This window comes from Talaromyces stipitatus, genomic scaffold, assembly GCF_000003125.1.
Source record: "Talaromyces stipitatus ATCC 10500 scf_1105507295555 genomic scaffold, whole genome shotgun sequence".
Lineage (NCBI taxonomy): Eukaryota > Fungi > Ascomycota > Eurotiomycetes > Eurotiales > Trichocomaceae > Talaromyces > Talaromyces stipitatus.
Genome location: NW_002990116.1, coordinates 2,795,028 through 2,809,210, shown reverse-complemented (window position 1 = coordinate 2,809,210; position 14,183 = coordinate 2,795,028). Strand labels below are relative to the sequence as shown.

General features: G+C 50.6%; 4 protein-coding genes across 4 annotated transcripts, besides 5 other annotated features; 3 read left to right on the top strand and 1 right to left on the bottom strand.

Moving 5' to 3' along the window:
- Positions 1 to 528: 528 nt before the first annotated feature.
- On the top strand, positions 529 to 2,172 carry TSTA_121380 (uncharacterized protein; the record flags this gene model as incomplete). Its single annotated transcript, XM_002482342.1, has 3 exons — positions 529 to 1,302; positions 1,443 to 1,970; positions 2,044 to 2,172. 3 exons carry the CDS (start codon positions 529 to 531, stop codon positions 2,170 to 2,172), a joined length of 1,431 nt encoding a protein of 476 aa, XP_002482387.1.
- A 10-nt stretch (positions 2,173 to 2,182) lies between these two features.
- Positions 2,183 to 2,202: a microsatellite.
- Positions 2,203 to 2,459: 257 nt separating this feature from the next.
- TSTA_121370 (uncharacterized protein) lies at positions 2,460 to 6,004 on the bottom strand (the record flags this gene model as incomplete). The annotated part of the gene is made up of 4 exons (XM_002482341.1): positions 2,460 to 3,922; positions 3,974 to 4,276; positions 4,337 to 5,048; positions 5,105 to 6,004. The coding sequence occupies 4 exons, from the start codon at positions 6,002 to 6,004 to the stop codon at positions 2,460 to 2,462; spliced, it is 3,378 nt and encodes a 1,125-aa protein (XP_002482386.1).
- Positions 2,721 to 3,941: a mobile genetic element.
- A 583-nt stretch (positions 6,005 to 6,587) lies between the features above and the next one.
- Positions 6,588 to 10,250: a mobile genetic element.
- Positions 7,026 to 8,909, top strand: TSTA_121360 (reverse transcriptase, putative; the record flags this gene model as incomplete). The annotated part of the gene is made up of 2 exons (XM_002482340.1): positions 7,026 to 7,599; positions 7,738 to 8,909. The coding sequence occupies 2 exons, from the start codon at positions 7,026 to 7,028 to the stop codon at positions 8,907 to 8,909; spliced, it is 1,746 nt and encodes a 581-aa protein (XP_002482385.1).
- On the top strand, positions 9,271 to 13,343 carry TSTA_121350 (reverse transcriptase, putative; the record flags this gene model as incomplete). The annotated part of the gene is made up of 10 exons (XM_002482339.1): positions 9,271 to 9,341; positions 9,398 to 10,488; positions 10,688 to 10,724; positions 10,868 to 11,316; positions 11,374 to 11,773; positions 12,049 to 12,174; positions 12,307 to 12,345; positions 12,396 to 12,571; positions 12,616 to 13,058; positions 13,098 to 13,343. The coding sequence occupies 10 exons, from the start codon at positions 9,271 to 9,273 to the stop codon at positions 13,341 to 13,343; spliced, it is 3,078 nt and encodes a 1,025-aa protein (XP_002482384.1).
- Positions 10,767 to 10,791: a microsatellite.
- Positions 10,794 to 12,068: a mobile genetic element.
- Positions 13,344 to 14,183: the final 840 nt, after the last annotated feature.

The following is a 14,183-nucleotide window of genomic DNA, read 5'->3' as shown; positions in this document are numbered from 1 at the left end:
AGACGATGTACTATAGTGGTTTTTGTCCAATATCCTCGGTTTTCCCACTACATGGATCATACCAGATCTAGCAAATGCGTACTTCATGGCTCGCGTGGACGCAAGCCCTTGAAGAGGGGGATAGTTGTAACAACCAGCAGGCTTGGGGGTCTCACTATTCTAAGAAATGCACCCATGACGTCTCAAGTTGGGTTTCAACTACAGCAGGAGAAGGTTTATATGTTCGAGGATGGTTTCAGCTCCACCTCGACTGTTGGAGCTATTCGGAATAGGGAGATCTGGTATAACTTATATGTCTATAAAGATAGCAGATGCTCCAGGATAGCAGAAGATAGGTTTCAGTACATTGACATTCCATACCCTACCTTGTGTGCTTAGCCTTCAGTGATCCCTCTCGAACGTAACTATACATATCCCTCGTAACGTTGTTACACAGAGTCACGATCTCTGAGATCCTGATTTGACGACGAACCACGCTTATTGAGCTTTCCAAGGGCCTTTGCAGCTTCTTAGCATCGAAAAACCCTCATGGAAAGTCCAGAGAGGCCTCCAGGGGCCACTGGAGATCCAGAAATCATGGGACCTGGATCTGGGGTTGATTCATCGACACCCTCCCAGGAACCGCCACAGCTACCTCCAACTACCCGTGCACTCTTTGCAGGACTTGGAGACTGTCAGAAACAGTCCAATGAACCTACTTTGAGCAACAGCGACGCTCTACAAGCGCCACGACAGACTGGAGAAACCCAACAAGCCCCAGGAATGATCCTCGAGAAAAGGAAGGCCTCAAGGCTGACTATAGGATCCCGGACTCCTATAACTAGGTCTGGATTGAGCGCGGCTCCGAAGAGGAAGATTACACTTACCGCAATGTGTGCAGCAAGTGCTCCTGCAGAGGATAGCCTTGTGATGGGCCTGATCGAGGACCTCAACAGCCATCTGCAAGAGGCGGTCCACCAGCTCTCCGCGGAGCTGACGACTGCCAGAAACGTGATCAATACCCAACAGGGCCTCATTACTACCCTCAACGCTAGGCTAGAGAGCCTAGAGACCTACGTTAACGCCCTACAAAGCCGTCAGATCCTACCACTCGACCCCTGTGACACAACGCGTGAGGTTGCGGCGCACGGGCCACCGCCAAGAGCCGCTTCCACGGGAGGTTTAGCGTCCACCCCAATACAGCTAGATGCCGCGCCTGAGAGCCGCGCGATAAACTCAACCGCACCTCAGCCGCAGCCGCGATATCAGAATCCAACAAAGGCTACGAAACAAGCCGTACAGCCACCTGAGGGCCCCAAAAAAGTATTTGGAACCGCCGCGCAGACCACCAAACAGCCTGAAACTACCGCTAAGCCACTGACCAAGCCCGCACCTACGAAATGGGCCGCTATTGCCGCGAATAATACCCAATCTGGAGGATGGAAAACCGTCCAGTATAACAGGCCTCAGCACCCTCTAAGGCTCTATCGATAACTGACTGGAAGCCTGTGAGTACCCGGAGCAAGGAGGAAAGACGCCTCATCTTCAGACGACGATATCCTAAAGATGCTCCGACCGCATTGAAAGCTGATGTTCTCTTGGCCCTTAACCGTGCCCTTGCAAAGGCAGGTTTTCCTGACTTTGTAAGAGCAGTCGATTCTGGATACGCGGCCTCAGGGGCCTTAACAGTGCTCCTAGAGCGAGGCACTCGCAGCAGCACCCTCGTGCCCGTCTACAACGATACTCTACTAGCCGCTGTAAGGCAAACAGATCCAGCAGTTATTTCCGTGGAGATTAGCGAACAGTGGCACCGTGTTAAGGTACAGGCAGTGCCTGTGGACCGCTACATGTATAATGACCAAGGCCTAGCACTAGCCCAAGAAGAGATTGAGCTGGGAACACCATATAGGCTTAAACGAGAGCCAACGTGGCTCAAAAGAGCCAAGACTATACAGGCTAGCAACCAGAGATTTGCCACGATTGTGATCACAGTAGGTTCTTTGGAGGAAGCTCGAACACTGATCAATAAAGGCATCAAGTTTGGAGGCCGACACCATCGAGTAGCACCTTATTGGGAGTCAAATCCTGAGAGTATCTGCCCTCGATGCTGCGGAATTGGCCACTCTGGCTTCATGGCTTGTGGTGGCAGGTCTCCTAAATGCGCGATCTGCGCAGGTGATCATGAGGCAATAGAGCACTCATGTATTATTATTATTATTATTAATCAAGTTTATTGTCCGTACCCAGCCCTATTGGCTATGACAGACCTCTGGAAGCCTTGGTGAGACCCTAAAGGCCTCACCCCTATCAGAATCATACATACAAAAATTCAAAATAAATCACTATCTCGTCCCCATGTGGCCGATATGCCAGGGACCTTTGGGCACTCTCCCTAGGCTAATCCTCCCGGAGATCCCTTATAGTTCCAAACCCGTGGGCACACCTAATCAGTACAAACTCTGACTAGCGTGCCCTCACCCCTATTCATCCTCCAATGTGACACCTAGGCCACCTTCCTCCAACGTATCCCACCCCCACGCATCACTAGACTCAGCCTCTCTGGCTGTCCGCTCCTTATCATTGAATAGGTTGGCTTCAGCCACGAATTGCAGCAAGCCCTGCGTCGCTCTAGGCTCAGCAAATAGCCTAGCCTCGGGGTCTTCCTCAGCCGCTGTAGGCAGTGGCACGCCTGCTTTTTTGAGGGCTTGATAGAGAGTTCTTCGTCCTGTTCGACGTCCACGGCACTCAAAGAGTACATGCCTTACTGTCTCATGAGGTTCCTTGCAGGCCTGACACTCAGGCGATTCCCGTCGGCCTATCCGGTATAGATAGGTACCAATTGGGGCATGTCCTGTCTTTAACTGGTAGTATCGACTAGCCAATCTTTTCGGAGCTTTTCCTGCCACTGGGTCAAGGTTCCAACCTCGAGGCATCTTGTAGACACGTCCATCTCTATGCCTGCCTTGTACAGCATTGATTTGAGCCCATTCAGATACTGCGGCTCTCCTTGCTTCCGTGCAAGCCCTTCTAACGTGCGCTAAAGATAGGTGCTCAAAACCAGGCGCGGTTTGTTTACTAGCTGCACGTTTAGCAGCTTGATCAGCCTGCTCGTTCCCTTCAATCCCTGAGTGGCCTGGGACCCATTGTATTGTGACTGGTTGGCCTCTCAAGGCTAGTTTCTCAGCTGCCTTGTGAGCCCTGAGAACAAGGGCTTGCCCAGGGCCTGGCCTTGTCGATCTGAGGCGATCAATAGCATTCTGTGCGTCAAGGAACACCCAGATAGGACCAAGAGGTTGCCTCTCCAGTGCCCATTCAAGGGCTGTGGCTACTCCCACTAGTTCTGCGTCAAACACCTCGTGTCCGTGGCCCATTGGCACCTCTACGTGTTCCCAGGGGCCTCCAGGTACAGCCTGTAAAGTGACACCGGCTCCTGCACGTCCTGTATCGAGTCTAGAGCCGTCTGACCAAAACGTTGTTCCAGCACGCTGTTGATTAGCCTCTGTTAGGGCCTCTTCCTTGTCAAGTACTCGGATCGAGCCTGGGAAGCTTTTGAGCTCGCATCGTTCAGTTCTTTCGATTCCCCCAGAGGGGTCTCTGTTTAACCGTTGAGCAAGGTGCTTTGCAAGCCTTTGGCCAAGTCGATTTAGCACCTTGTTGTCTCTAGAGGCCCATTCACGGTCGTCCAGTGGTTGCTCTCCAGGTTGTGCGTGGAGGTCACCATGTCTGAGGGTGACTGGAAGTATCTGCGCTGTAGGATGCGTGTCAGGCAGAGCTAGTAGCCTCGCTGTATATCGAGCTACTCTAGCGTCCAGTAAGACTGTCGCTGGCTCTAACGCTGCCTCTCTGATTAGGGCTCCGATTGGGGTTTTTGGGAACATGCCCGTAATACCTCTGGCTTGCTTATTGATCAGAATCTGGATCCTTTGTGCCCATGTTTTCTGGCCTTGCCACCATATGGGCACAGTTATGTTGTAGTACTATCATAGATTCTCACTTTGAGGCGCTTCAGTAGCTGACTTGAGCTCTGGCTCTAGTGGTTGTTGGCTATTTCCCTCGTGAATATCAGCCTCTAATTGCATCTCAGGCAGCAATTCATCTTCTTCTGGAGTTGACGTCTCCTCCTCTAGAGACTGTCCAGATCTCTCCTCTGTGGTCAGTACTGGTTTTGGAGGCACTACCGCGAATGTCTCATCTAATGGGATGAGGTCTTGTAAGGATTGTTCCCTCATTCTCTGGATAGCCCTTTGACGAGCCTCCCTAGCTTTAGGGCACTTAGGAGATGTAGCCTCGTGTGCACCTTTGCAGTTAGCGCACTTGATCACTGTGTGTTTGCAAGGTTTAGCTGGGCCAACCCTACAATCCACTACTATACATGAGTGCTCTATTGCCTCATGATCACCTGCGCAGATCGCGCATTTAGGAGACCTGCCACCACAAGCCATGAAGCCAGAGTGGCCAATTCCGCAGCATCGAGGGCAGATACTCTCAGGATTTGACTCCCAATAAGGTGCTACTCGATGGTGTCGGCCTCCAAACTTGATGCCTTTATTGATCAGTGTTCGAGCTTCCTCCAAAGAACCTACTGTGATCACAATCGTGGCAAATCTCTGGTTGCTAGCCTGTATAGTCTTGGCTCTTTTGAGCCACGTTGGCTCTCGTTTAAGCCTATATGGTGTTCCCAGCTCAATCTCTTCTTGGGCTAGTGCTAGGCCTTGGTCATTATACATGTAGCGGTCCACAGGCACTGCCTGTACCTTAACACGGTGCCACTGTTCGCTAATCTCCACGGAAATAACTGCTGGATCTGTTTGCCTTACAGCGGCTAGTAGAGTATCGTTGTAGACGGGCACGAGGGTGCTGCTGCGAGTGCCTCGCTCTAGGAGCACTGTTAAGGCCCCTGAGGCCGCGTATCCAGAATCGACTGCTCTTACAAAGTCAGGAAAACCTGCCTTTGCAAGGGCACGGTTAAGGGCCAAGAGAACATCAGCTTTCAATGCGGTCGGAGCATCTTTAGGATATCGTCGTCTGAAGATGAGGCGTCTTTCCTCCTTGCTCCGGGTACTCACAGGCTTCCAGTCAGTTATCGATAGAGCCTTAGAGGGTGCTGAGGCCTGTTATACTGGACGGTTTTCCATCCTCCAGATTGGGTATTATTCGCGGCAATAGCGGCCCATTTCGTAGGTGCGGGCTTGGTCAGTGGCTTAGCGGTAGTTTCAGGCTGTTTGGTGGTCTGCGCGGCGGTTCCAAATACTTTTTTGGGGCCCTCAGGTGGCTGTACGGCTTGTTTCGTAGCCTTTGTTGGATTCTGATATCGCGGCTGCGGCTGAGGTGCGGTTGAGTTTATCGCGCGGCTCTCAGGCGCGGCATCTAGCTGTATTGGGGTGGACGCTAAACCTCCCGTGGAAGCGGCTCTTGGCGGTGGCCCGTGCGCCGCAACCTCACGCGTTGTGTCACAGGGGTCGAGTGGTAGGATTTGACGGCTTTGTAGCGCGTTCACGTAAGTCTCTAGGCTCTCTAGCCTAGCGTTGAGGGTGGTAATAAGACCCTGTTGCATGCTGATCACGTTTCTTGCGGTTGTAAGCTCGACGGAGAGCTGTTGGACAGCCTCTTGCGTTTGGCTGTTGAGATCCTCAATCAGGCTCATCACGAGGCTGTTCTCTATGGGAGCACTTGTTGCACGTATTGTGGCAAGTGTAATCTTTCTTTTTGGAGCTGCGTTCAATCCAGATCTAGTTATTGGGGTCCGAGATCCTATGGTCAGCCTAGAAGCCTTCCTTTTCTCGAGAGTCGTTCTTGGAGTCTGTTGCGTTTCTCCAGTCTGTCGTGGCTCTTGTAGAGTATCTCTATTATCCAAAGTAGGTTCTTTGGACTGATTCTGGCTGTCTTGAAGTCCTGCAAACAGTGCAGGGGCATTTAAAGGCAGCTGTTGCGGTTCCTGGGTGGGTGTCGAGAAATCGACCCCAGATCCAGGTCCCATGATTTCTGGATCCCCAGCGGCCCGTGGAGGCCTCTCTGGGTTTTCCATGAGGGTGTTTCGATGCAAAGAAGCCTGCAAAGGCCCTTGCAAAGCTCAATAGGCGTAGGAATAGGCGATCGATCTGGGCTTCGAATCCTTTGGGGTCCGGGTTATATTGGGTAGAGCACTCATGTATAGTAGTGGATTGTAGGGTTGGCCCAGCTAAACCTTGCAAACACACAGTGATCAAGTGCGCTAACTGCAAAGGTGCACACGAGGCTACATCTCCTAAGTGCCCTAAAGCTAGGGAGGCTCGTCAAAGGGCTATCCAGAGAATGAGGGAACAATCCTTACAAGACCTCATCCCATTAGATGAGACATTCGCGGTAGTGCCTCCAAAACCGGTACTGACCTTGGAGGAGAGACCTGGACAGTCTCTAGAGGAGGAGACGTCAACTCCAGAAGAAGATGAATTGCTGCCTGAGATGCAATTAGAGGCTGATATTCACGAGGGAAATAGCCAACAACCACTAGAGCCAGAGCTCAAGTCAGCCACTGAAGCGCCTCAAAGTGAGGATCTATGATAGTACTACAACATAACTGTGCCCGTACAGGCGCTGTAGTACATACAGCCCTAGAAGCAGCACTACAGGCTGGTGCCGGGATAGCCTGTCTCCAGGAACCCCCAGTACGTGGAAAATACCAGATAAGCCATCCTGGCTTCCTGTTCTACTGGCCTGAGGGTCCTCGAGAACATGCTCGAGTAGTGACAGCGATTCGGAGAGATTTAGTGAGAGAATTAGTGGTGGAGGCGCGTACAGATCTAGCTAACCATCCATATTTTATGGTGGTTGACGTGCTAGAACAGGGGAGGCGTACGAGGATAGTGAACTGCTATGACAACTGGTTAGGTGCACGTCACACATACTCAGGAGAGAGCCTACTTACAAGAAGAGCCCTCACGGATCTTGATTGGGGACCAATTCTAGAGGGTCGATGCCTCATTCTTGGAGACTTCAACGCCCACAGCCCGATGTGGAATGTCCATATCGACCAGAGGGTTAACGCAAGATCCCTCGAGGATCTAATAATGAGGCATGACCTCTTTATTAATAACGACCCTGACGAGCCAACAAGGCCTCATAAGCTTAGAGATTCTACAGCATCATTAGAAACATCTACTGAGCCTAGGGTCTCAATTATTGATCTCACAATCAGTAGTCAAGCCCTTGGCCCTCTATCTGGATGGGAAATCGAAAGCCAGAGGCTCACGCCGTCAGATCACGTTATGATTTGGGCTAGCTGGGAACCTCCGACAACTGCGAGTACAGAGCCCACAAGGAAAGAAGTCACAGGGTGGCAGATAGAGGCTCTACTAGGAAACAAGGAGGCTCTGCAGGAGGCAAAAGACACCTGGAACGAACTAGCAAAGACTCAACCAATACTAACAGACACAACCTCAACAGAGGAAGTGGAACGTGAAGCTGAGTGGATCGAGAGAACATTGACAGAGGTCCTGAACAAGCACTGCAAACAGATCAGGCTTTGTGCTCAATCTAAGCGGTGGTGGAACAGTGAGATTGAGGCAGAACAAAGCGTGTATTCCAAGGCTCGTAAGGCCTACCAAGCGGGTGAGATTAGCGACGAGAAGCATCGAGAAGCACGTAAGGGCTTCTATTCACTGATCAGGAGAGCTAAAAGAGAGTGCTGGGAGGGTTTCCTTCAGGGCACGTCTGAGGGCTCTCTGCCAGATCAGAAACGGTGCTGGACAGCCTTACGCTATACTAAACCACAAACATAAGGCACCACACCAGCCCTCACCAATGAGGCCTCAGGGGAGGTGATTGCAGCCACCTTTAGCAAGAAGGAGGAGGTTTTTAGACACCGTGCTTTTCCACAGGCTCCAAACAGTAACATGGAGTTACAGCTTCCTGAGCGAGGATCGGCCCACAAGCTGGTTAACGAGGAAGTTGTCAAGAATGCCCTCTTTAGCCAGGGACTAGAGAAAGCTCCAGGTACAGATTTACTGAACTTCAGGGCTATCAGGCTCTTATGGAATCTAGACTCAGAGCGTGTGGTTAGCCTGACTAGGCAGTGCCTTAGGCTTGGGATACATCCACGTGTCTGGAAAACAGCCAAGGGAGTTCTACTGAGAAAGAACGGTAAAACCAACTACACACTGGCTAGTGCGTATCGAGTGATAAGCCTATTGAAGTGCCTTGGCAAGGTGATTGAGAAGCTCGTAGCAGAGTTAATTACAAACTTTGCAGAGGCTCAAGACCTCTTCCATGATGGTCAATTTGGAGGCCGTCGGCAACGCAGTGCAATTGATGCTGTGGCATGTCTAGTTGAGGAGATCCATCAAGCTTGGGCAAATAGAAAGTTAGCTGCAGCTCTATTTATGGATATTGAGGGGGCCTTTGACCATGTCATCCTAGCAAAACTGGTAGAGGTACTCAGAGAGGCTAGCGTGGATGGAGATCTTATACATTGGGTGATCTCATTTCTATCTGACTGGCAAGTCACTCTTGTGATTGATGGACACGTGGGAAAGGAGGTACCGATAAGCTCTGGGTTACCTCAGGGCTCTCCGGTGTCATCCATTCTCTTTGTTCTATACGTTCATGGGCTATCAAGAGCCATTGAGAGGAGTGTGCCAGAGGTTCGATGTCTGTCCTTTGTGGACGACCAAGGCCTAATAACAGCCGCAAGCTCAGTGAAGGAGGCTTGTAGGATCCTCGAGAAAGCCGCGGAAGTAGCCATCGAGTGGGGGGTGGCTAACGGGGTACAATTTGATCGCAAAAAGACTGAGGCCGCTTTCTTTTATAGACAACACAGACGTCAAGTGGCCCAAAACGTATCTCGAGCCCGGATCAGGGTTGGAGGCGAGTTGGCAACTGTCAAATCTACAGTACGGTGGCTCGGGATACTCCTAGACAGCCAACTTACATGGAAGAGCTACTACAACGCTTGAATTAAGACAGCAAGAAATACGATAATCAGGTTAAACTCACTCTGCAGAGCTAATGGGTTACCTCCAGCATTAGTGAGGCGCATACAGAAGGCTACAGTGCAAGCCCAATTGCTGTGGGGTGCTGAGATATGGTGGCAAGGCCAGAAAACATGGGCACAAAGGATCCAGATTCTAATTAATAAGCAAGCCAGAGGTATTACGGGCATGTTCCCAAAAACCCCAATCGGAGCCCTAATCAGAGAGGCAGCGTTAGAGCCAGCGACAGTCTTAATGGACGCTAGAGTGGCTCAATATACAGCGAGGCTACTGACACTGCCTGACACGCATCCTACAGCACAGATACTTCCAGTCACCCTCAGACATGGTGACCTTCACGCACAACCTGGAGAGCAACCACTGGACGACCGTGAATGGGCCTCTAGAGACAACAAGGTGCTAAATCGACTCGGCCAAAGGCTTGCAAAGCACCTCGCTTAACGGCTGAGCAGAGACCCCTCTGGAGGAATTGAGAGAACTGAACAATGCGAGCTCCAAGGCTTCCCAGGCTCGATCCGAGTACTTGACAAGGAAGAGGCCCTAACAGAGGCTAATCAACAGCGTGCTGGAACAACGTTTTGGTCTGATGGCTCCAGACTCGATACAGGACGTGCAGGAGCCGGTGTCACTTTACAGGCTGTACCTAAAGGCCCCTGGGAACACGTAGAAGTGCCAATGGGCCACGGACACGAGGTCTTTGACGCAGAACTAGTGGGAGTAGCCACAGCCCTTGAATGGGCACTGGAGAGGCAACCTCTTGATCCTATCTGGGTGTTACTTGACGCACAGAATGCTATTGATCGCCTCAGATCGACAAGGCCAGGCCCTGGGCAAGCCCTTGTTCTTAGGGCTCACAGGGCAGCTAAGAAACTAGCCTTGAGAGGCCAGCCAGTCACAATACAATGGGTCCCAGGCCACTCAGGGATTGAAGGGAACGAGCAGGCTGATCAAGCTGCTAAACGTGCAGCTAGTAAACAAACCGCGCCTGGTTTTGAGCACCTATCTCTGGCGCACGTTAGAAGGGCTTGCACGGAAGCAAGGAGAGCTGCAGTATCTGAATGGGCTCAAATCAATGCTGTACAAGGCAGGCATAGAGACGGACGTGTCTACAAGATGCCTCGAGGCTGGAACCTTGACCCAGTGGCAGGAAAAGCTCCAAAAAGAGTGGCTAGTCGTTACTACCAGTTAAAGACAGGACATGCTCCAATTGGCACCTATCTATACCGGATAGGCCAACGGGAATCGCCTGAGTGTCAGGCCTGCAAGGAACCTCATGAGACAGTAAGGCATGTACTCTTTGAGTGCCGTGGACGTCGTGCAGGACGAAGAACTCTCTATCAAGCCCTCAAAAAAGCAGGCGTGCCACTGCCTACAGCGGCTGAGGAAAACCCCGAGGCTAGGCTATTTGCTGAGCCTAGGGCGACGCAGGGTTTGCTGCAATTCGTGGCTGAAGCCAACCTATTCAATGATAAGGAGCGGACAGCCAGAGAGGCTGAGTCTAGTGATGCGTGGGGGTGGGATACGTTGGAGGAAGGTGGCCTAGGTGTCACATTGGAGGATGAATAGGGGTGAGGGCACACTAGTCAGAGTTTGTACTGATTAGGTGTGCCCACGGGTTTGGAACTATAAGGGATCTCCGGAAGGATTAGCCTAGGGAGAGTGCCCAAAGGTCCCTGGCATATCGGCCACATGGGGACGAGATAGTGATTTATTTTGAATTTTTGTATGTAGGATTCTGATAGGGGTGAGGCCTGTAGGGTCTCACCAAGGCTTCCAGAGGTCTGTCATAGCCAATAGGGCTGGGTACGGACAATAAACTTGAATAATAATAATAATAATAATAATACCAAACTACAAACACAAAGTACCACACCAGCTCTAACTGACGAGGCCTCTGGGGAGGTGATTGCAGCCATCTTTAGTGAGAAGAAGGAGGTTTTTAGACACCGTGCTTTCCCACAGGCTCCAAATAGCAACATTGAGCTGCAGCTTCCTGAGCCTGGATCTGCCCACAAGCTGGTTAACGAGGGAGCAGTCAAGAATGCCCTCTTTAGCCAGGGACTAGAGAAAGCTCCAGGTACAGATTTACTGAACTTCCGAGCCATCAGGCTCTTGTGGAATTTAGATTCAGAGCGCGTGGTCAGCCTAGTAAAGCAGTGCCTTAGGCTTGGGATACATCCGCGGATCTGGAAAATAGCTAAGGGGGTTCTCTTGAGAAAGAACGGCAAAACCAACTACACACTGGCTAGCGCGTATCGAGTGATAAGCCTATTGAAGTGCCTAGGCAAGGTGATTGAGAAGCTCGTTGCAGAGCTAATCACAAGCTTTGCAGAGGCCCAAGATCTCTTCCACGATGGCCAATTTGGAGGCCGTAGGCAACGCAGTGCAATTGACGCCGTGGCATGCTTAGTTGAGGAGATTCACTAAGCCTGGGCGAATGGGAAGCTGGCTGCAGCACTGTTTATGGATATTAAGGGGGCCTTTGACCATGTTGTCTTAGCCAGACTAATCAAGGTCCTCAGAGAGGCTAGCGTGGATGGAGACCTTATACGCTGGGTAGTCTCGTTTCTATCTGACCGGCGAGTCACTCTTATAATTGATGGACACGTGGGAAAGGAAGTACCGATAAGCTCTGGGTTACCTCAGGGCTCTCCAGTGTCACCCATTCTCTTTGTTCTATACGTTCATGGGCTATCAAGAGCCATTGAGAGGAGTGTGCCGGAGGTTCGATGTCTATCCTTTGTGGACGACCAAGGCCTAATAACAGCCGCAAGCTCAGTGAAGGAGGCTTGTAGGATCCTTGAGAAAGCCGCGGAAGTAGCCATCGAGTGGGGGGTGGCTAACGGGGTACAATTTGATCGCAAAAAGACTGAGGCCGCTTTCTTTTATAGATGACACAGACGTCAAGTGGCTCAAAACATATCTCAAGCCCGGATTAGGGTTGGAGGCGAGTTAGCAACTGTCAAATCTACAGTACGGTGGCTCGGGATACTCCTAGACAGCCAACTTACATGGAAGAGCTACTACAACGCTTGAATTAAGACAGCAAGAAATACGATAATCAGGTTAAACTCACTCTGCAGAGCTAATGGGTTACCTCCAGCATTAGTGAAGCGCATACATGTGACAGAGCCACCTCCGTCCCGGCTCCGTACCAGGTCAAAGGTGAAGCCATTCCCGTCGTAGGGCTGCAGCCCTACGGGTTGCCAGATAGGGAACCGCCAGAGCGGTACTGTATTTAGCAAGGTGCCACGCACAGAGATTATATAGATCTCTGTGGCTGGATCGAGAGCTTGTTTCCTTCCTTTCTTTTTCTCTCCATGTCAAATATTCTCGTGTACGTGTACCTCATTGTATGTAGCTCAGCTCAGCAATACAGTAAGATTGACCCTTTCACACCGTGAGGATTTTGCAAGGCTGCGCGACACAGCACAACGCAAAAATAACAAGAAAAACCAAGCGTCAGATAAAAGCCTCAGGCGCACTTTATTTAAAAGATGCGAATCGCCTCATAAAACGCCGCCATAATGGGGATTTATTGAGGATTCATAAACAGCACGTACAATATGACATAGTGGGGAACATCTATCTTCGCGCAAATCAATTTTTTGAAATTACGCCACCAGGTCCGGCCGGAAACGGCTGTAACTCAAGCAGTTTATCGTCTGAGTCAAGAGCTATCAATCGAGCCTACTTTTACTAGGTAAGAGCGTAGTAATGGCTCAGGCGCGCATGTTGACACACTCAACAGGTGAAAATCTGCATCCACAACAACGCGTCCTAATACGCGCCGGGGCTCAACAACCACCACCACCACCGCCAATCACTAACCAACAACGACCAATCAAGACTTATACGAAAATGGAAGACCTTGCTAAGGCAGCGGAGCTGCTCGCTCAGTATATATACTCAAACCCTCGCGAAGGCAAGGATAATCCAATGATTAGAGGATTTATCAATAACGTACAAGACTTCACTACCACTCACAAATCTGGTCCAGAAATCCTTACAGATCTCAAGCGGCTGCTTGTAGATGTCCAAAAGGACACCGCGGTGCTCCGGACACGATCCAATCAAGCATCTCAATCAAGCGCTACAACCAGATTGTCATCTGTATCCCCGTGGAAAGCATGGAATACCTAGAATTGGCAGGCCAGTCTTCGGAGCGCAGCCGCACCCTCATCTCGAAGCGCCGGCTCCTCCGCACCAGGTGTTAGCCATACAGAGCTGAGTATGGACTGTGAGATTGTCGTTAAGATCCGCGATGAAGCTATCCGCAAGGAGATACGTGAACTGCATCCTGCGGAGATCGTGAAGCGAGCCAAACGAGCCAGGGCCCACGCAGTGAAGGGCACTCCAAGCCTGCCTCTAGCCAGTCATGTATTCATTGCTGCTTGACCACTCCCATTGGGGGATGTTAGCCTACGGGCATCGAACGCAGCGGCAGCGGAGGTCCTCCGCAGACATGCAAAAAATTAAGTTCATGAATTTAGGGAAACAGCGTACATACGGGTACCCATGTGGGGAATTGTAATTGATGGAATGCCTATCCGGAACGTAGATCTAGGTAAGGAATTCAAACAGCGAATAGCTGTAGAAAATTACCATACCTAGAGCCGGAATGTAAAGATTGAGATTGCACACGTTGGCTGGCTTACCAATCCTAAAAGCAAGCATGAAGGATCTCTTGTTGTTGAGTTTATAAATCCAATTATGGCTAACAATGCAATCTCCATGGGGATAGTGTGGCAATCTCGGAGCCACACCAATAGGCCTTATTGTTGAGAAGGATGGTATAAGATGTGCAAGAAGTGCCAGGGAATAGAATTCACACCAAAATGTACCAATTGCAGTGGCTCACATAAGGTCATAAGTACCAAGTGTGGCTTACGACGTGAGGCCTTAGATAAGGCTAAGATTGCGCTAATCAATTGTGAACCATTTCATTGGGTGCCTCAGTACTTACAGCCCAAGCCGATGCAACAGAATACTACTGCGAATGAGGATCCTACTCCTCACGAAGCTGCGCAGATCCAAGCAACCACAAGGAAGCGCACCAATACGACTAAATCAACAACCACTAAAAGCATCTCAGGGGCGGTAAAGCGTACAAAGACATTAACTACAGCACCTATAGTTTCTACTGAAATCAATAAGCCTACAGTATCAACAACACGCCTATAAACACCAGAGGCCCCTACAACCTCACGAATCATACCAACAGCTAAAAAAATTAAG